At 45.6% G+C, this 21,906-nt stretch overlaps 2 protein-coding genes across 14 annotated transcripts in view; one reads left to right on the forward strand and one right to left on the reverse strand.

Annotated features, from left to right (window-relative positions):
* The window catches only part of JAKMIP3 (Janus kinase and microtubule interacting protein 3), a 164,511-nt gene that overhangs the window by 16,365 nt on the left and 126,240 nt on the right, over positions 1-21,906 (forward strand). Inside the window, exon 1 of one of the 13 annotated variants that reach the window (XM_031957050.1) lies at positions 12,969-13,020. The exons of the other annotated variants lie outside the window; for them this stretch is intronic. The gene's annotated coding sequence lies outside the window, so the exon portion shown is untranslated. Of the gene's footprint in view, positions 1-12,968; positions 13,021-21,906 lie in introns of those variants that run through there. 13 annotated transcript variants of the gene reach the window in all.
* Positions 10,549-14,095, reverse strand: LOC116421048 (nascent polypeptide-associated complex subunit alpha, muscle-specific form-like). Its single transcript, XM_031949397.1, has 4 exons — positions 13,915-14,095; positions 13,519-13,704; positions 12,394-13,305; positions 10,549-10,742 (listed from the first exon to the last, which is right to left on the reverse strand). The coding sequence occupies exons 1-4, from the start codon at positions 14,093-14,095 to the stop codon at positions 10,549-10,551; spliced, it is 1,473 nt and encodes a 490-aa protein (XP_031805257.1).

The following is a 21,906-nucleotide window of genomic DNA, read 5'->3' on the forward strand; positions in this document are numbered from 1 at the left end:
CAAAAACTAACTGGGAGATATTTTATGAAATAAAAATACAACAAAATGCAGATAACATTATTTTTTAAAGTTAATTCAATATTCAGAACACAGGGATTCTTACATATAGATCAGTGACCCCCATTTCTATTTGTGTATGAGAGCACTAACATACAAAATAAATAATAACCAGAGGGAAAGTTCTAGAGCTAAAAGAGGGAAACCTTGGGGGGAAATGGAAGCGTTCCAGGGCTTTACAAGATGTGTACAATGTCATCTGTGAATATGAACATATGGAGAAGAGTCTCATTGTCAGCAAGAACTGGTTTGGGTTCCATGCAGGTCATTTCCACAAGAACTATGATATAAAGTGCAGAGTTTGAATTCTAAGGATATGGGCTAATTTTATTGCCCAAGACTTCCAGACATAGAATATGAGAATTGTTGGGTCTCATTCTTTGTGGAAGGAAGGAAGGAGGGAGGGAAGGAAGGAAGGAAGGAAGGAGGGAAGGAAGGAAGGAAGGAGGGAAGGAAGGAAGGAGGGAGGGAAGGAAGGAAGGAGGGAAGGAAGGAGGGAAGGAGGGAGAGAGAAAAGAAAGGAAGGAAGAAAACAAGCATTTTAAACAATATTGACATCAGGCACTGTGCTGAATACTTAACAAATATCCTGTGATTCGTACAACATCCCTGGAATACAAAACCATGATCTCCATTTTAAAGTTAATTGACTTGCTTAGAGTCATGAAACTGGTGTCTGCGTCTCTGTTTGAATTCAGGTCTGACATTCTATCTTCCTGCTTTCATCAAATAGGAAAGGATGTCCTAAGCTTATTCCCTTGGCACCCGGAGGAGACAAAGGCCTCCAGGCTGGGCTCCTCTGGGCCAGGATCAGTCCCTTTAGATCAGACTGTGGCCCCCCCAGAAATGGGTACTTTATCTAGAAATGTCATTAACTGCTAGTTCAACCTTTCCTTGTAGGGGCAGAGCTCGGGGAGTATTTGGGCTTCTCAGCATTTAGGCCATTGGGCAGGTATTGACATCCTGTCTCGAGAGCCTTGTAAATGAGACGACTGTAAGAAAAAGCTCATCTCTATTGAAATTTGGCTTCTGCCCCCAAATAACTGGAAGGCAATGAGCCAAAACCGGCGAGCCTCTGACTCCAGCTGGGCAGGAGGATGAAAAGGGGCAGGAATGTTGGGTAGCCCTTCAGCTTCTCTTGCTTGAAGCCCACTTCCTCAGAAAGGGGGGACGGGGAAAGAGGGGGGCAGCTTTGCTTCACCAAAGCCTGCTGCTTCTCCTTGTCTCAACTGGGACAGTGGGGGAGCCCTGAGCCCCAAAGTGCCTGCAGAGTTTGCTCACTTCTGCAACGTCCTCTCTGCTGATTTTGTTCCAAGATCCACATGGACCAGGCTGTCCCGGAGCCCTATAAACAAAACTTGCAGGGAGCATTTCCCCCTCTCCTCTCGTCCCTCCTACCTAGTCCCTATGGGTTTTTTGGCAGCTTTTTTTATGACCGAACTTTGATTTAAGTCCGATTTAGGATTTTCAGCCTCCACTGTCCCTCCACTGTCAGCGTACCCATTCTGCGGGCAGGCTGAGCACTGACATCTCAGGCTCTCACCATGGACAGCTCTGGACTGCTTAGCTTCCAGCTGGACCATTCATTTCCTTGTATTTGGTAAAGAGCATTGCCCTTTGAAGTCAGCCCACACACGTAACCATCTCCCCTTCTGTAGGAAATGTTTAAGAGAAAGCCAGCATTAGGTCCGTTTGAGACAAAGTGGTCCATCCATCACAGGGCTTGACTCTCAGAGAAGCTGAGAGGGAGACAAGAGGTGAAAACTCAGGTGGAGTCCAAATCCTGCCTTTGCAACATCACTTCTGTTGTGGTCGTTTGCAGTGTCTTAGCTCTCCCTCTTCCCACCGGATCCGGAGCTTGCTTTGTTTTTGCATCTCTTCAACCCATTGCAAGACTTGGCATTTAGGACAATGGCATTTATTTAACACCTACTGTGTGCAAAGTCCTGTGCTCAGCACGCTGGGGGAGATATGACTTGTAGGTAAAACAGCCTCTCTTGCCTTCATGGAAACTCACGGTCTAGTGGTGGGTAGATAGGGAACGGCACAAGTACAGGTACCATAGACAATATCACATGCTTACTTCTCCAGAGGGGTGCAAATGTAGGATTCTGGGGGCTCTGGGGGAAAGGATAATTCCCAAAAGATGTGAAATTCAAGTTTGACTTCAAAGGAGAGGTAGACATTGAGTGGGCAGCTGACTGGCACAGTGAATAGCAGACGGGCCTGGAGTCAGGAAGACCCATTTTCCTGAGCTCAGATCTGGCAGCAAGTCACTCACCCTGCCTGCCTTGGTTTCCTCATCTGCCAAATCAGCTGGAGAAGGAAATGACCCCCCATATTTGTCCCAGAAAAAATCTAAATGGGGTCACAGAGTCACCATGAAAATGCTGCGGCTATACTTACAACGACAGCTGCCAGGGACAGTGATAATAATTGTTGCTTAATTCTCAGTTTTTCACTTAATTTGGAGAAGGACGTGGTAGCCATCGAGACCCTTCTCTGCCTCGGGGAAGCTTCAGTAACTTGGAGCCCAAGAGAAGCCTAGGAAGGAAAACTTGTAAGGCACCCAGTGCAAAGATTCCTCTTCCTGGTGGAAAATAGAGACCTAAAGAGCAGAGCAGAGAACAGAAAAGGGTGGCGCCAGTGGGCAGGTTGGTCCTCTGGGAGCTCCCCAAAGCCCCTCAGGGACTAAGCAACCTCTTACTCAAATGATTGGCTGAATGCCAGTGAGAAACCCCAGAGTTCCCAAGGACGGCTCATGATGAGCGTGTGCATCCTAAGAATGCCATGGCTTTTCAACAGTTCGAATCTTTGTGCCCCTCAGAGAGAGAGAGAGAGAGAGAGAGAGAGAGAGAGAGAGAGTGTGTGTGTGTGTGTATGTGTGTCTGAGTGTATGTGAGTGTGTGTGTTCATGAGCATGTGTGAGTTGTCTGTGAGAGTGTGTGTGTGTGTGAATATGTGTGAGTGAGTGTGTGAATGTGTGTGAGTGAGTGTGTGAATGTGTGTGTGTGTGTAGTGTAGTGTGGTCTAGAGTAGTCTGAAGAGAATTCTTTGCTCAGTTTTAGTGATGCTGTTGTCTCGAATCATAGAACATGAATCTCTCAGGTGTCCCTGCCAAAAGGACTCTCACAGTTACCAGTTACTTACTTGTTAGCTGTGGTTGAATAGAGCAGATTTCCTAATTTCTATTGAACCACATTCATGCATACAGAGCAACCCTTTAAATCAGAGACAGAGTCTTATAAATGGCACATAAAAGGAGCTTTTCATAGACCAGTAACAGTAATTAGTAATAATAACAAATTAATCAATAACATTATTAATAATATATATTTATTATATAACAATACAATATGTTTTATATAAATATTATATGATATAAATTATTATATAAATATAACAATTAATAATAGATATGGAGAAGATGACATATATATATATGTCATCTCCTCCATATCTACTATGTACCAGGCACTGTGCTAACTCTTTACAGTTATCTCTGAGGTTCATGTTTTCTTTGCTGTTTCTGGTTTTTCTTGTTTATTTATCTTATGTTCAAGCTTGTCGAGATTTTTTTCCTTGCAATCCTTGGTACCTTTATTCACACTACCCCTCATTTACCTTATTATCCATTTCTTGACTCCCTCCCCTCTGACTGTAGTTTCATTAGAGGTTAGATCTCAAAACTTCTTGGGTTCCATCTACTTGGAAATCCACAGATCACCTTCCACCTTCGGTCTCTGCCTCTGCTGACTTTGCAGATCAGGCTTGGCGAAGCGCTGCACAGGCTCCCTTTCCCCCACATACATGGTGACCTGTGCTGCTCCCTCTGTTCCTCAGTTCTCTGAGCCGCTAGTTCAGAGCCAGGTCTCCCTCAGCACTTGTGCTTCTGGGTTGCAGCCCTTGTCCAGATTTTGCCCTGAAGGGATGTGGCTGAGATGAATGGTGGGTCCTAAACAAACGTCTGAAGCCTGGAGCCGGAGCTTCTGAGGCGCTGGAAAGAGGGAAGGGAGAAACGAGGTGAAATGGAGTGTTACAAGGCCTGTTTTGTGTTCTTGGGCCAATTTGGCCTTGAGTGCAAGAGGTAGGGAGGGTTTCTGAAGCAGCTCAGGATCACTAGGTTAGTTTTCGGATTTAAAAAAAACCCTTTTGTGTTCCAGGTGTCCTAGACTAAGGAGACATCTGAAGTTGCTTTAACTTAGCACGGAATTTCTGTTTTTGAGAGGTTTGAGACGTCATAGAAATGGGAGAAAATGTCTAGTTTGCCATTGTTTTTGCTCATGTGACCTGGAAGTCCATAATTATCATCTCACTGGATCCTGACACTAGCCCTAGGAGAGGAGTGTTATTATTATCCCCATTTTACAGAGAAGGCTGAAGCAGAGGTAAAGTGACTTTTCCAGGACATCTTTGGTCAGAGAGTGAGTATCTGAAGCTGGAATCTTGAAGCTGACCAGGATGATGCTTTATTTCTTGTGTCTCTGAGAAGCTCACACAAAATGAAGCAAAGTGTGCTCAGTCATATCAAAACGACTGTGCTGACCTTGCTGAAAAGATACTGTTTGTGCTTCACAATATGGTTGCCTTCTCATCAGGCCTGTATTAGACACAATGAACAGAAGTGGAAAGACCAGTAGTTCTCATGTCTAAAGTCATGTGAGATGTCCAAAAATCATGCTTCAATGTGATCCCATATACCTCTTATCGAACACCTACTATGTGGCACACACTAGGTCATGTCCAGGAGATCCAAAAGCAAAAGGAAATGGTCTGCCCTCAAAATTCTTACATTCTGTTGATTGAAATAATATTCATGAAGACGGGTAATTAAAGAGTGAAACCGAGTATGGATCATAACCTAGCATTTTCACTCTTTTTGTTGTTGTTTGCTTGCATTTTATTCTCTGTCTCATGTTTTCCTTTTTGATCTGATTTTTCTTTTTTTCCTTTTTAATCATTTGTTATTTTATTTTATTATACTTTTTATTTACAAAAATTTTTCAACATTGGGTATTTTTTCAATATTGACCCTTGAAAATCCTTCTGTTCCAATTTTTCCCTTCCTTCCCCTGATCCTTCCCCTAGATGGCAGGTAGTCCAATACATGTTAAATATTTTAAAATATATGTTAAATCCAATATGTAGATGTATATTTATACAATTATCTTGCTGCACAACAAAAATCGGATCAAGGAGGAAAAAAAAGCCTGAGAAAAAAAACAAAATGCAAGCAAATATCACCAGAAAGCATGAAAATGCTGTGTCGTGGTCCACATTCAGTTCCTGTTATGGGCCAGAACTCTGAACTTGAAACAAAGGATTCTTACAAGGTACTAAATCAGTGGAATTGATAGAGACAATGGTTATCTCATTTCGATGGTTCAGTATGATTGATTTAATCCTACAAGGAGATGTTATGGGCCAGAACTTGAAACAAGGCACTAAGTGGAATTGAGGAGACAATGGTTAAATCTAGTTTAGCAATGATTTAATCCTACAACAAATAATGGAACACGGACTCTCTCTGGGTGTAGCCGATTCTCTTCATCACTGAACAATTGGAACTGGTTTGAATCCTCTCATTGTTGAAGAGAACAGTCCATCAGAATCGATCATTGTATAGTCTTGTTGTTGCCGTGTATAATTGATCTGATTTTCTTGTGCACCAAGATAATGGATAAATATATTTGCATATATTGGACTTGCCTTTTATTTATTTCTACCATGTTTAACATATATTGGATTACTTGCCAGCGAGGGGAGGGGGTAAGGGAAAGGGAGGGAAAAATTGACACACAAGGTTTTGCAAGGTTAATGTTGAAAAATTATCCATGCACATGTTTTGAAAATAAAAAACAAAAAAAGAAAAGGAAACAAGACAAGTAATCATAAGATATGCTCAAAGTAATTTCAGGGGGACAAAGGCTTCCCTCTTGGAGGAGATGATACTTGAGCCTTTCATGAAGAGAGGTGGAAGTGAATGGGGAATGCATCCTCGACATCATAGTCGGCTTGTGCAAAGGTCCAGAGGTGGGAAATGAATGGTAAACCCCTGGTATACAAGCAGGTCCGTTTGGCTGAATTACAGGGCACACGGAGGGAAGAGAGAGGTGAGGCTACCACAAAACAGTACTAGAAAGGCAGCCTGGAGCCGAGGCAGAGTAGTACCTCATGATGTCTGAGGCTTCATTTGGTTCTCACAGCAGCTTTAGAAGAGACAAGTGATAGATATTGTTACTCCCATTTTACAGAAGAGGAAACTAAAGTTCAGAACAAGGGTTGTGCTCATTTGTAGCAGAAGCAGAATTTAACGGGAGACCCTTTTGGCCTCTGCCCGGCACTGTCCCAATATTAGTAAGGCTGCACAACCTCAGGAGCTCCTGATAGACCTGCTCTCATCATTGAGAGAAGGGACAGGCGTTTTGGGGTCTCCAAGGCTTTGAACTCTTACCCAGTTGGACTCAAACTAGGTGTGTATTGGATGAGGTGCAAAAAGCACATCCTTGTGTTTTAGATTTTCCTGAAGCTCACCCTTTTTTATAATTTCCTTTCCATTTAGGCTAGAGCATAATAGGAAGAAATGTAGAAATTATTGGAGAAACTCGCTGCACGGTTTCCCTCTTGCCTCCAGTTCTTCCCTTCCTCCCTTCTAACTTAAGCTGTGCAAAGACACTGACATTTTATGCCATCCGAGGTGTCCATTTATCATCCTTTCTGTCCTGCATTTGACTGGGAACTCTTGTCTTCCCGATGAATCTGACGAGTATTTCTTACTGGCTTCTCTACTTTATGATGTCATGGGAACCTTTACTAAGTATCTTGAAAGTACTTCTTTTGTAGTAGGTGGGAGGTACAGTCTCTGTCTCCTTTTTGCCAGACTGGATTCCAGCCTATTCAGCAGTTTTTGTTGAATCATGAGTTTTTGATTCAGAAGTGGACTGAGGGCTTTGAGCGTTCCAGGCACTAACTTATGGCCCTTGTACATCATCGGCTCTATTGATCGACCTTTCTGCTTCATTAGATCTGGTTCTCCTATTAACAAAAAACAAAAAACAAGCAAAAATCAAAACCATTTCCTTGAGATTTTTGGCTTTTTGTTCCTGCAAATGACTTTGATGATTATTTTTTTCTCCTTTGTCGGGTTACCCTTGGGTAGCTTGGCACGGCACTGACTAAAAACCTTAGCTAGGGTGGTATAATGACTTTGGTCACGTGGACTTGGCCAATCTATGAGCGATCAATCTGTCTCTGGTTATTTAGATCTGAGGATGACAATGGCAGCAGCTAGCATTTATTAATCGCCTACTGTTTTCTTTGCTATTTCATTTGATCCCCACCACAGGCCTGGGAGGGAGGAGTGATGACCTCAGTTTTACAGCTGAGGAAACTGAGGGGAAGAGAGGTTCTAACTTGTTCAGGGTCACAGAACTAGTAAGATTTGAACTTGTCTTCCCAATCCTAGTCCCCCTGGATGTCGTCTTTGTTTCTAGAATACTTTGTAATTATATCCATCAAGTTCATGTATGTTTTAGGAACACACCTAAGTGTTTTACATATTCCATAGTTATTTTAACTGGACTTTCTCTTCTGTCACTTCCTGCCCATATTCCAGAGTTACTTTGGGTACCGTCATTTAAACGAGGTAGGAAATCATGGCACCTTTTCTTAAAAAGTGGTTAGTTTAATTGGAGAGAGGGGGATGTGAGAAGGAAGTGCTTATGAACATTCGGACACCGAGAGAGGTTGTCATTCAGCGGATAGAGACCCAGCTCAGGAAGGTCCGAGTCGCTTCTGGCTCTGGAGACTTTCTCAATGCCAAGGTAGCTTCTGAACCCCGGACTCACCTGGGTTTGTTTTGGACAAGAAACATTTGTGGGATGGGGAAGGCTGCAGAGGTGCTGGAAGAGAAGCCAGCATCCTTCTTGTTTATCCTGGGAGTCCCGGATCTCTCAGCCACAAGAGCGGGATCAACCCAGATTTTACTCAGCTTGTGCCCCCTGGGACTGGGGCTGGGCGGGGGGAGGCCATGCTGATGTGCAATCAATGTTTATGTCTAGCTTCTCCCCAGAAGCTCCCGACCCCTTGGCTTCCCGCCCAAAGTGAATCTGTTGTCAGTGGGAGGGACAGGGAGGGCTCCCCGGGGAGGCAGGTGGACATTTCTCCCCCCCTCCTTGGAACCTTTCCCAAGGGGCAGGGGTTACAATTTCAGCCTCAGGAGAAATGAATGGAAATTAATTCAGCCTCAGAATGTTTTCCCCCCCTCAGCAAAGCTTAGGCTCCTTGGGGTCCGTGTCCAACCGAGGTTAGACCAGACAGTTCCAGAGGACCCCCCCCCCCGGGACCCGACAGCTGTCCAGCTCCCTGGATTTGTGTTCACACTCTTATGTAAAGCCCCTGTAAGTCCTGGGTTGTTATTGTTGAGTTTTTTCCAGATGTGCTCAACTTTTTGTGCCCCCATTTGGGATTTTCTTGGCAGAAATACCAGACAGTTTGGTCATTTCCTTCTCCTGCTCATTTTACACATAAGGCAACTGAGGCAAACAGCCCCCAGGGTCCCACAGCTGGTGTGTGAGGCCAGAATCCTGATCCCAAGCCTTGCTCGGTGCAGCTCCCGGTGCCTGGGGGCAGGGGATGGATCAGTCTCGGGGAAGTTGCTCCATTTCCTCTATAGAAACATTGATTTTGTGGTCAGAGCAGGATTGATGTTAAGGAAGAACCGCTGCTTGCCTCTAGCCTGTCTCCAGCCTGTGCTTGTCCCCAGTCAGCTGCAGCCTGGATATGGGAGGTCTTTCCGCAGTGGGGAAGGAGCGGGTCCCCCAGATTGATGAGACTTGGGGTCAGGTTCAGCCCAAGCTGTGGAAGCCTCTGGGAAGCTGGCTCTTGGGGGAAGCTGCCCCCCTCCGGCTGGGCCCCAGGCCTGCCACATCCTGGGCCTCTTGCTGCAGTAAAGGCCTGTTATGGGCCTAGGACCCTCCCTCCAGCTGCTTCCTTCTCTTGCTGATGGGGGAGACTGGAGCCGAGTGACTGCTCTTCATGGTTTCCATTTATGGCTTATTTCTGACTCCTTGGGATTCCCTCCTTCCTTGCTCTTTTCTGTAAATTTTACATGTTTTATGGCAAAACCAGCAAGTACATTCAGCACAGTGAGCAAGAGAAGCTCTCTCTGAGAAACCCAAAAGGTCTGTTCAGTTGGTTCTTAGGGAATCGGGCCAATGTTCCACTGAGCAGAGTGGGGACCTGGTTCCTTCTTTCGTCAGACCTAGAACTGGGTCCACTGAGCCTCGGGAGGGGATTCGGTGTCATCCCCTGATGTCTGCCCCTTGCTCTTGTTTCGGAGACAATCATCTGAATGAACTTACAAGCTCCATCACCTGCACAGTGTGTGAGGACTCAGAAAAGCCCAGACTCAGTAGCCCGGCTGCCGGGCTGGTTCCGCCTTGGAGTAAATAACGGACCAGCTGATGCTTATCTGCCTCAATTTAATTAGTGCTGGAGACATTAATGCTTCCACAGGCCAAGGTCCGAGGCAGGAGGGTTGCAAAGAGTCAACCAAGCAAGGCCTGCCTTCAATGAGCTCACATTTTATCAGGGGAGAGATGATGTGTAGAGATGTCTACTCATCTGTGTTTCTATAAAAATAAGTAGATAACATTTAAATATAAATAGATAACATTCAAAATAAGTAGATAGCATTCAAAATAAATAGATAACATTCAAATATAAATAGGTAACATTCAAATATAAGTAGATAACATTCAAAATAAACAGATAACATGGCCTTATTATGGCCAGGGAAACTGGACCCACTAATTTTTGAAAGATATCTGCTCTCTCTAAATTTCAATCAGCACATATAATTTCTGAATGGCTTTTGTCTCCAGATAAAGCCAAAATGAGTTTTATAGAATTCTGAGTTTGCTATAAAGGCGAGTTAACCAAGAGAAGAGGGCAGGAATCTATATTAAAAATCCTCTCTGGAGTGTAAAGAGGGACTTCATATAGTGTGCCTTTACATTGAATACAGGGCATCTTCTGAGGGGAGACTGACCTGGAGGAGTAGGAAAGGCAACTCTCGAGGAGTTTGGAGGAAGCCGGGGATCCCCAAAGCAGTTGTGAGGATCTAGAGGGTTCCAGACATACAGATGAGGTCTCATTAGGGTATGGACTTTGTACTCTAAGGATCTTCCAGGTCCTGAGCTAGAACAGCTGGAAGCCATGGACTACCCCTTAATCTCTGCTCTTCACTAGGTGTGGACACCAGAGAAGGTGCTTTGGTTACCAGATGCTGAAGTGCTTCTCTTAAGATATGGTGGGTGAGTGGTCTACACTTGAGCTCAAGTGGAGGGCTCATGCTGACAGACCCATTTCTCTAGTGGCTTAAGGCAGGCATCTACTGCTCTCTTGCCTGCCCCCACTCCTCATCCCAGGAAGAGGAGGGTGACAGCTTTACCAAACACCTATTAATGAAACTCCAAGGATACCAGGCCCCTAGACGCTCACCCCCTCAGCTGATGGAGAAGGACACGAGGGATCCAGCTCAAAGTCACTCTGCGGAGGGCCAGCGGAACCTGAACGGGGCCCAAGTTGACTGTTCAGCTTGGGATTTGTTCCGAGTGCCAACATGAAGGCAGCTGCAGCTGTGAGGTTACTGCAGAACCCAGCCAGTGACAGGAACCATGTCCCTGCATGATGAATGGGGGCAGCCAGCGTTCAAGCGCCTTTTGTTTGGAGCCCCCGTTAAAGAAGTCAGCCATCGCTGCAGGGAATGAAGCTTGCTGCCTCAGTCTCCTCCCGCTTCCAAGAAGGGTCCCTGGATTATGGTTCGGCCATCTTGAGTAAAAGGCCCAACTGAAGATGACATATAAGTTTGGGTATTTTCAGGGACCGGACTGGAGATTCGCTGGGTCACCGGATTGTAAATCACCGACTCTAGAAACGTATGTGATCGTAATAACTGATATTGTTGTGTATTGTCACGGCAACCTTGAGAGACTGAGAGGGGCCATTATTGTCCCCATCTTACAAGATACCGAGTCACACAGATCCAAAGGATAAGAGATGGATTTGAATCCAGGCTCCCTGACTCCAGGTACAGATTCCACCCTGCCTCTGAAGGGGACAAGTGTGTACCAGAACCTTGGAACTGGGAAGTCCTGTAACTCCAGATATTGTTATTATTCTTTTTTTGCTTCTTCTGCTCAGTAAGCAGGGGGAACAAGCTCCAGGCCATGGGCTCTTTTCCAGAGTAGCCTCCTGGGAAAAAGGCCTTATAAAACAAAAGACAAAAGCAGACATCAGGTGTTTGGTTCAAGAAGGGCGCCATCCCATCCTATCACCCCAGGGACAGGAGAACTTGCTTCATGTTGCTTGAAGGACCGTGTTTATTTTTAATTTTAAATTTTTATTGATAACTTTGGCATTGCCATCAGCTTTATATGTTTGGGTATCTTCCTCTCCCTTTCTGAAAGGGAGCAAAGAATAGGAAAAAAAAGATGAAAAAATGGTGCAAACTGGCCGACCCCTTTCTGATTCCCCAATTCGCAAAGACCTCTTGAGAACCAGGAGAACCGTCCCTCCGTTCTCTGCAGAAGTGAGGGGCCACGTTCCTGCTGTTCCACACCATTTGGGCACTGGAGTCACCTACATTTGGAGGCTCCCCCGAGGGCCTCCGACCCCCAGGTTTCTCACCTCTGATGACAGCCACTGTCAGAGCAGGTTCAGAGAGCCGGGGGATGAGATGTGGAGGTGGAGACGGGGAAGTGCCAACCCGGCGACTCTCGCCCCTCCATGATGACAGATCCCTCCTAACAGTCTCATGAAGGAGATAGCTAAGGTGCTATTGCTTTTGGCCTTTTTTTTGTATCCCCCGTGCTTAGCACAGAGCCTGAAATATAAGGGAGACAATAAATATTGATTAACGTGTTGATTGATCAAGGGACCCAGATCCCAGTAAGGGCTGAGTTTGTTCTTTATGCAGGGTGGCACTGGTGGGGGAGGGGGGAGCGTGGGAGCTGGGGGGGAGGCAGGGGAGCTCCGAATCAGAGGTTGGGAGGGCCTGAGGAAGGGCCCTGTGTCCTTCACTGAGGAATACTCTCCGGGCCACATGGGTGTTATGGGAGGGAGAATCGGAACTCGGGTCTGACCACAAGCTCAGCACTTTCATGCTTGTCTTAGGGATCCAAAAACTAAGGCTGGGGGCCCGGTGCCTTCTCCTTGGCACAGAGTTGGGCCGTGGGTCCCACTGCCCCAACCACCATGTTTCCTCTTCACTTTCAGGGACTGTAATGATTTCCTTGAGTTTGATGCTAGGATGGGACCTCCCAAGTCACTGACTGCAGCCCCCTTTCCTGGCAGAGAAGCACACTGAGGCCCCGGCGGCCCGGCCCAGGGCCAGCATGAACCCAAGTGGGGGAGGGGCAGAGTCCAAGGCTGGGTCCTGGCTGTCCTGACCCAAGGCCCTGTGCCCCGAGGCGTCAAGGGGAGGAATTCGGGAAGTTGGCGTCTCCCCGGCTTTCATGGCAGTACTTGGGGGGCTTGTGTTTGGCTCAGCAACAGGTGTTGAATGATGCAGGGCTCCAAGTAACCGCTGACACATCAGGGAAATTGAGGCAGGGTTCTCAGGGCAAGGGCAGACCTGCGAAGGTTCCCCGCTGCCTCTCCCGGAATGGATGCAGCCAACCCACGTCCCGGAGCCCTGCAGCCCGGGGGGGCGCACGTCGGCCGGGTTACCGGGGGCGCTCGCGCTCAACCTTGCTGGTGACTGGGGGGGCTCCGCAGCCGAGGGTCCGGAGCTTGGGGGGAGCGGGGCTCCCCGGATACCGCCGGAGCTTGGGAAATTCCATCTGAAACGGGGAGTCGGCGGCCGCGCTGAGTCATCCCCGGGGCTGGCGGCCGGCCGAGCTGCGGGAGGGGCGGCGGGCGGCCGGAGGCTGGCCGGAGGGAGCCGGGACGGCGGCAAAGGTGGGAGCCCGGGGCGCGGGAGGGGGCGCGGCCGCTTTGGCCCGGGGTCGCCGAAGCCGAGCCCTCCTCCCCCGAAAGCCGCAGCCCTGCGCACCCCGTATTGGCGGAGGCGGCTCCGCGCTGTGTGCGCCCGGGGGGCTTCGGGGCGGCGCGGCCCCAGCGTGGAGGGAGGGGCCGGGAGGGGGCTGCTCGGCCGGGTTGGCGCCTCCGAGGGCGGGCGTTTCCCCCCCCCCTTCCCGCAGAGCAGCCCCTTTCTCCGCGGTCGTGGGGAGCTTGTTTCTGGCCCTGGTGGGGGAGGGGGAGGGGAGGGGCTCAGGTTGTCCTGAGCTCTGCTGGGATTCTCAATATCGGGGCGGGGGGGGGGCGGGGGGGGCCGCTCTGGCCCTGCAGCTCCGGGCTGGGTGGCCGAGCAGCCCCTGCTTGTTTATCTTTGGGGATAAAGGACCTTTGTGGTTCTGGCCCGAAGAGCAGCGGCTGCTGCCTTAGCTTCGCATTTACCGGGCTCTGTCAGGGGCTTGGGGGGAGCCCCATCCGTCTGTGGCCCAGCTTCCCGGCCACGGCCCAGGGACAAGGGCCTCGCCGCCTCTGGGCCCCAGGTCCCCGTTTGCTTGAGCCCAGTTTGTCCCGAGGACTCTCCGCAGGCGGCGCTGAGATCCTCGCTGTCCGATTCCCATCCCAGGGGCCCTGGGGGCCGAGAACAGCTTTCACTTTTTAGACAAGGAAAGCGACAAGTCGGGCCAGGGGCACAGAGCTCTAGGCCTCGGGGCAGCATTTGCCCTCGGGTCCCGCCTTCCCGTGCAGGCCTCTGGCTTTGTGCCGTCTGGGTGCCAGGGGCAGAGCCGCTGCGGCTCGGGGGGCCAAGGCTTGGGGGAGCTTAGTGCAGTCAGGACAGGCTGCGGGACAGAACCCGAGGAGCAGTTGGGAGCCCGGACTGTTCTCCCGGCTCGGGAGGTGGGAGCTTGGGCTCGGTGACCACGGAGGCCTTGGAGCCATGATGAGTCTCCTCCCAAGGTTGCAGTTTTGATTTGCTTTCCAGAAGAGTGGGATCAATTCTCGAGTCCACCAGTGGGTGCATTAGGGGGCAATTTGCCCACACTCCCTCCTGTATTTGTCATTTTACTTTTCTGTCATCTTAGCCAATCTGATAAATGTGGGATGGTGCCTCAGAATCATCTTAATTTACATTTTTCATGCAAATTAAAACAATCCTGAGGTACCACCTCACACCTCCCAGATTGGCCAAGATGACAGGAAAAGATAATGATGAATGTTGGAGAGGATGTGGGAAAACTGGGACACTGATACGTTGTTGGTGGAGTTGTGAACTGATCCAACCATTCTAGAGAGCCATCTGGAACTATGCCCAAAGGGCTGTAAAACTGCATACTCTGATCCAGCAGTGTCTCTACTGGGTCGGTATCTCAAAGAGATCTTAAAGGAGGGGAAGAGACCCACATCAATTGGGGAATGGCTGAATAAGTTGTGGTATATGAAGGTGATGGAATATTATTGTTCTGTGAAAAATAATGAACAAGCTGATTTTAGAACATCCTGGAAATATTTACACAAACTGATGCCGAACGAAACAAGCAGAACCAGGAATACGTTGTGTACAGTAACAGCAAGAATGGGCTAATGATCCACTAAGCAAGACTTGGTTCTTCTCAGTGGTTCAGTGATCCCAAGCAATCCCAATAGACTTTGGACAGAAAATGCCGTCCACATCCAGAAAAAGATCTAAGGAGACTGAATGTAAATCAACACATCCTCTGTTCACTTCTTTTTTTCTGTTATTTTAATCTCTCCCCTAGTTTTTCTCTTTTGCTCTGATTTTTTCTTTCCCAACCTGATTAATACAGCAATGTGTATTAAAATAAATAAATTTACCAGAATCCAAAAGAAGCCCCCAACAATTTCTAGAAAAATTTATCTTAAGTGTATATGAAATTAGCAGATAATAAGATAAAATTTACATTGATCAGTAGTGATTTAGAGCATTTTTTTCATAATGTAGATAGTTTTGATTTCTTAACCTGAAAACCGCTTATATCCTTTGACCAATTATCAATTGGAGAATAACTTGTGTCTTTAGAGATTTGACTCACTCCTTTATATATTTGAAAACTGAGAACTTTATCAGAGACATTATTTTTATAATCACTGTTTATTTCCCTCATCCTATTTCTTTTCTGTTTATTCCTTTCTCTCTCCTTTCACCATATCCCTCTTCAAAAGTGTTTTAATTTTATGCATTACTTCCCCCAATCCACCTTCTCTTCTATTTGCACTCCCTATCCCTTCCCCTTCTACTTTCCTGTAGGATAAGATAAATTTCTATAACCACCTAAGTTATTAACTTTTAAGAAATTCTGATGAAAGTAAGGTTTAAGTGTTGTCTTCCACCACTTATTCTTCTCTCTGCTGTAAAAAGTCTTTTGTCTCTTTTATGTGAGATCATTTACCCCAATCTACTTCTCCCTTCCCTATTCTTCAAATATCTGTCTTTCTTACCCCTCAATTTAATTTTTTTAGATCTCATCCCATCATAATCAACTCACACTTACGTGCTTTTTCTATGTGTGTATATATATATATATATATATATATATATGTATGTATGTATATATGTATACTATGTGTATTTCTAACTGTCCTCATCATGAGAAAGTGCTTAGGAGCTACAAGCATCATCTTCCCATATAAGAATGTAAACAGTTGAACCTTATTGAATCCCATATTATTTCTCTTTCCTGTTTGCATTTTTGTGCTTATTAGTCTTATATTTGAAAGTCAAATTGTCTATTCAGCTCTGGTCTTTTGATCAGGAATGCGTGGGATTCCTCTATTTCATTCATTACCTATTTTTCCCTTGAAGGATCATGCTCAGTTTTGTTGGATAGATGATTCTTGGTTGTAATCCTAATTCCTTTGGCCTCTGGAATATGATATTCCAAGCCTTTTGATTATTTAATGTAGAAAGTGCTAAATCCTGTGTAACACTAACTGGGGATTCATGATATTTGAATTGTTTTTTTCCCAGTCATTTACAATATTTTCTTTTTGGCCTGGGAATTCTGGAATATGGCTATAATATTCCTGGGAGTTTTCATTTTGGAATCTCTTTCAGGAAATGATTGGTGGATTCTTTTCATTTCTATTTTACTCTCTGATTCTGGGATACCAGGGCAATTTTCCTTGATAATTTCTTGAAAGATGATATCTAGCCTCTCTTTTTTAAATCATGGTTTTCAGGGAGTACAATAATTTTTAAATTATTTTCCCCTTGATCTATTTTCTGGGTGAGTTTTTAAATGAGGTATTTCACATTTTCTTCTATTTTTTTCATTTTTAAAATTTTGTTTGCCTGATTCTTGATGTCTCATAAAATCTTTAGCTTCCACATGCCCAATTCTAATTTTTAAGCAATTATTTCTTCAGAGAGTTTCCCCCCCCCCTTTTTTCCATTTGGCCAATTCCACTTTTTTTTTAATTAAAGCTTTTTATTTTCAAAACATATGCATGGGTAATTTTTCAACACTGACCCTTGTAAAATGTTGTGTTCCAAATTTTTCCTTTCCTTCCTCTCACTCCCCCCCCCCAGATGGCAGGTAATCCAATATATGTATTTTTTTATTACAGCTTTTTATATACAAAACATATGCATGGGTAATTTTTCAACATTGATCCTTGCAAAAACTTCTGTTCCAACTTTTCCCCTCCTTCCCTCCATCCCCTCCCCAGATGGCAGGTAGTCCCATATGTGTTAAATATGTTAAAGTATATGTTAAATACAATATATGTGTACATATTTATACAGTTGTCTTGTTGCACAAGAAAGATCATAATCCACATAATCCAATATATGTTAAACATGTTTAAAAATGTTTGAAAAATGTTAAAAATTGTTAAATCTAATATATGTATACATATTTATGCAATTATCAGGATGCACAAGAAAAATCAGATCAAAGAGGGAAAAATGAGAAAGAAAATAATATGCAAGCAAACAACAGCAAAAGAAGTGAAAATGCTATGTTGTGACCCACCCTCAGTGCCTACTCTCTCTGGGTGCAGATGGCTCTTCATCACAAGATCATTGGAATTGGCCTGAATCATCTCATTGTTGAAAAGAGCCATGACCATCAGAATTGATCATTGTATAATTTTGCTGTTGCTGTGTATAATGATTTCCTGGTTCTGCTCATTTCACTCAACATCAGTTCATGTAAGTCTCTCCAGGCCTTTCTGAAATCCTCCTGCTGATCGTTTCTTACAGAACAATAATATTCCATAGCATTCATATACCACAATTTGTACATTCTCCAACTGATGGGCATCCACTCAGTTCCAGTTTCTGGCCACTACAAACAGGGATGCCACAAACATTTTTGCACATGTGGGACCCTTTCCCTCCTTTAAGATCTCTTTGGGACCCAGTAGAGACACTGTTGGATCAAAGGGGATGCACAGTTTGATAGTCTTTTGGGCATATCTACTTTTTCTTTTAAAAAGAAATCTAATCTTCAGTGAATTTTTGTTCCTCTTTTACCATTTGGTCTAATCTATTTTTAAGGTGTTATTTTGTTTAGATGTGTGTGTGTGTGTGTGTGTGTGTGTGTGTGTGCTCCTGCCTACTTTACCAAGCTGTTGACTCTTTTTCATAATTTTCTTGCTCTCATTTCTTTTCTTAAGTTTTCCTCTTCCTCTCTTTTTTTATTTTTAAAATACTTTTTGAGCTCTTCTAGGAATTCTGTTTTGGGGGGAATTGGGGAGGAACTGAGACAATTCACTTTTTTTCAGGCTTTGGATGTAGCAGTTTTAATTTTGTTATCTTCTTCTGAGTTTTTATTTTGATGTTTTCTGACACCATAGTTACTTTCTATGATCAAATTCCTTTCTTGTTTTTTGCTTTTTTCCCCTCCGAACTTATGCCTTGACTTTTCATTTTATGTTAAAATCGGGCTCTGCTTCTGGGGTAGAGGGGCACTATCCTAAGCTTCATGTTTGTGTGTGTGTGTGTGTGTGTGTGTGTGTGTGTATCTGTTTTTAGAACTAGTTCTGGGAGATCTGTATGTTCAATTATTCCAAGGTGTTGTGATCTAAGGAGATGTATTTTTGCTGCCCCATTGCCCTCCATGTTAGTGCTCCTTCTCACCCTAGGACTGTGACCCCACTCTGAGTATGGACAAGAATTCTGCACCTAGTGCCCCCAGAGCATCCCCAGATACCCCTAGAGCCCCCAGAGTTATTTGACCCCTTTACTGTCTGTGGACTGAAAGCTCCAGAAGCTGCTGATTTAGCCATCCTTCAGGCCTGCTACTCTTTTTACTGGGGCCCAGCCTTGCTAGACTTTGCTTTACTCTTATCCCAGTGAGACAGAGCTTTCCTGTCAACCTTCTAACCTGTCTCGGTCTGAAAAATTGTTTCTCCCCGTCCTTTTGTCGGTTGTGGCTGTCCAAAATTCATTTTGAGACATTATTTTGAAGTTTTTCAAAGAGAAATTTGGGAAGCTCAGGAGAGTCTCTGCCTTTATTCTGCCATCTTGGTTTTGCTCTCTATTATGAATATTACCCAGACCTTTTAGTCTTTAATCTCCTTGGGGTATTTGTCCAATAGTAGGATCATTTGGTCAAAGGGCAAATGGATACAGTTTAGTTATTTTTTTCATGTATCTCTAAATTAATTTTCATGATTCACAATTCTAATAACAATATATTAGTATGCTTATTTTCTGGGAGTTTCTTCAAAATTTTTTCTTCCATTATTTTTAAATCAAGATTGTTCTTCTTTGTCTTCTTTCTTTCCTCTCACCGAGAAGACAAGAACAATAAACCCTATTACAAATGTTCATTAAAGTAAAATGAATTCCTATGCTTTGAGTTCATCACCTCTCTATGGAGATGAGGGGTAGAGTGGGAGGGTAGCCTGTTTCATCAAGTAACTCCAACGTGAACTTTTTCTATCTTTTGCCATCTTTGGAATTGTCTTTGGGTCATGGGAAATGCACATAACAAACAATTGTTAAACACTCACAGTAGGTCTCCTTAAAATCATTTCTTCACATCCTTTGACCATTAATGAGTTAGGGAATGGCTCTTGGTCTTTTTTTTCTACCAAAAAAAGGATATCAAACTTTTATTAGATAAAGATTTTCCCCCAAGTGACAGCTTACCTTGTTTTATCTGTATTGATTTTTTTTTAGCAACAGGTTTTAAACTTCATGAAATTTCCTAACTGTTCTTTTATTTATTTTTATGATTCCCCTAAAGTAAGATCAGTACCGTAAAAGGCGCCTCGTCCTGTTCATGCATGTGTGGGCGTCCATCTATGGTTCCATGCTGTGATTCTATGTTTAGGTCACATACTTGGAGATTGTTATACTATAGATTCTCAAATACTGCTCTAGACTGTGTTTACCTTTCCCACTGGCCTGCAGGGATTCTAAGAGCGCAGCTTTTCATCAGAGGGCATATGGAAACTGTCCTAAAAACAAAGCCCCTGTAGCTTTCACAGCCATTCCCCTCACAAGGACTTACAGATTGCACTGTCTATCAGTCTGTTCCCAGCAGCAGAGGAGGCTCATGTGCCCTGGGGCACAGCCGGCTCTGACCAATCAGCATCTTATATCCAAAGCCCTTCCATACCTCAAGGGATCTACCCTCCCGTCAGAGAACAAACATGTTGTGCAACAGAATGCAACATTTGGTCTGATCTGGCCCCTTTTTAGCTGTGAGAGAGTAATTTAAACCAGTGTCTTGGTGGAACCTAGTGCATATGAGCAAGGATATTGTGGGTCCGTTCTACTGAGGAATTCTGCGCTCTCAACCTCCACTGACTGGCTTTGAGCTCTTAACCTTTGCTATATGGTGTGTGTGATCTTTGTGGGCCACCATATTGCATATAGATCCAGGATAAATGATTTGTTTTTCATGTTTCTAAAATAGTGGGGTTCCTTGATGAGAAGCCACTGGTTTGTCCCTCCCCTTCTAAACCCCCAAATCCTCCGATGACTTCCTATTATCCTAGGACAAAGTACACACTCTTCAACCCTACTTCCCATCCCAGTGTGATTTTAATCAAGTTTAGCACAATTCTCAAATGTTTTATTGCTGCTGCTGCTGCTTTTTCAAACATACTCCTGGCTCCTTAAGGCCTCCTCCTTCCCTCCTCTAAGGGCTCCATTCTTGCAACAAAAATGTACATCTTAGCGAAACAAAATCATTCCACTGACCCTGGCCCACGATCCGCTGCTTCTCTGTCAAGGGTAGGAGGCTCCTTGGGCCTTCACTGTCCTGGTCAAAGTTCTGACTCCATCGTCTTACACGATCGTGGTCCCATGTAAATTGTGCTCTCTCAGTTTGCTTTCCTCTGCATCGATTCAGAGGAGTCCTCCCGAGTCCCAAATTCTCCCTAGCTCTCTGGTTTCTTACGGGGCGACCATCTCCCGCTCCATTCATAGACCACCGTTGACTGGCAAATGCTGTTTGTAGTTCCTTTTTTAACCACATTTCCATACACATGGGCCATCCTTTCCCTCGGCCTTGGCTGCCTTGGGCCCACAGATGCCTGGTGATTCTTTTGCTGACTCAGTGACTGGGCTGCTCCATGCTCTCCATTGAGTAACTTTTAAAGTATGGAGGAGGAGGAGGACAATCGTCCTTGGATTTAGCAGCTTTGAGATCAGTCACTGAGTATCCTAGAGAAGCCAGTTTCAGGTGAGTGGCGAGGATAAGCTAGAGAGCAAGGGGCCGTGGAAGGGGAGGATGTAGAGGAAGCCGTTGTAGCCAGGCCATTTATTCTAGGGGTTTGGTTATGACAGGGAGAAAAAAGTCAGGACTCCAGGAGGAGAAGGGGTGGCAAGGTCCAGGAGGGAGCTTTCTAGTAGCTGAGGAGGGCCTGGAGAGGAGAGGGAAAGAGCCAGTTGTAGGGTTTTCTGAGGGGCTGGAGGAGGAGCTGGAATCATGGCCACAAGAACAGAAGTCGGTATTTTTAAGGATGAGGAGCACACTTTCATCAGGACTGGAGCAAAGAGGGAAAGAATGGGGAACAATGCCGAAGGGTCACAGTTGAGGGATGGGGTAAAAGAGGAAATCCTGGCTGAGAGCCCCAGCTTCCTCAGGGGAGTTGGAAATGAGTGTCCCTGGTTTGTACAAGATGATTTCAAAGGTCCTTCCCAGGTTAGACCCTTCAGTGCAATTGGAGGTGAGCATTGCTGATGATACAAGTGATCCCAGAGGTCCTTTCCAGGTTAGACTCTTCAGTGCAATTGGAGGTGAGCATTACTGATGGGACAAGTGATCCCAGAGGTCCTTCCCAGGTTAGACCCTTCAGTGCAATTGGAGGTGAGCATCTCTGATGGTACAAGTGATCCCAGAAGTCCTTCCCAGGTTAGACTCTTCAGTGCAATTGGAGGTGAACATCTCTGATGGTACAAGTGATCCCAGAGGTCCTTCCCAGCTCGGACCCCTTAACCACAGCGGTTTTGTTTCCTCCACCAGAATGCTGGGCTTCTGAGAGCTGGAAGGCAGGAACATGAGGAGGGAACTTGAGACTCTACTCTGAAGCAGATTGGGAAGGGGTTTTCTGACACGGGTCCAAGGGTCCAAGGATCCACTGACCAGGAAAGGCCCAGAACTTCAGGGGGTGTCAGGTTCCCAAGCTCCGTGCTCACGAGTCTCTGACCAGGAGGACAATCCTCTGGTGGAGATTTTGCTGCTTGGGCTGGACGTGGACATTGAGCTGTGCCAGCCAGGCTCTCTGCTTGGCACCTCGGCAGGGTTCAGGGCGTGGGCCCATAGAGTGGGCCACCTGCTGTTGCCTGGAGAACTTTATGGGCTCCCTGGAATCAGGAGGGACTCCGTGTATTGGTCTGTGGGAAGGAGAGAG

The sequence above is a fragment of the Sarcophilus harrisii genome, chromosome 2, assembly GCF_902635505.1.
Source record: "Sarcophilus harrisii chromosome 2, mSarHar1.11, whole genome shotgun sequence".
NCBI classification, from domain to species: Eukaryota; Metazoa; Chordata; class Mammalia; order Dasyuromorphia; family Dasyuridae; genus Sarcophilus; species Sarcophilus harrisii.

What these genes read in the sequence shown, in the direction of transcription:
- LOC116421048 (XM_031949397.1), bottom strand. Translation starts at nt 14,095, where the DNA reads ATGCACCCACTGGTGGACTCGAGAATTGATCCCACTCTTCTGGAAAGC. An exon ending in TCCTCGGGTTCTGTCCCGCA is followed by an intron (nt 13,705 to 13,914) that starts GCCTGTCCTGAC and finishes CTCGGCCCCCAG; the next exon opens with GGCCCCTGGGATGGGAATCG. An exon ending in CAAGCCCCTGACAGAGCCCG is followed by an intron (nt 13,306 to 13,518) that starts GTAAATGCGAAG and finishes CTCCCCCACCAG; the next exon opens with GGCCAGAAACAAGCTCCCCA.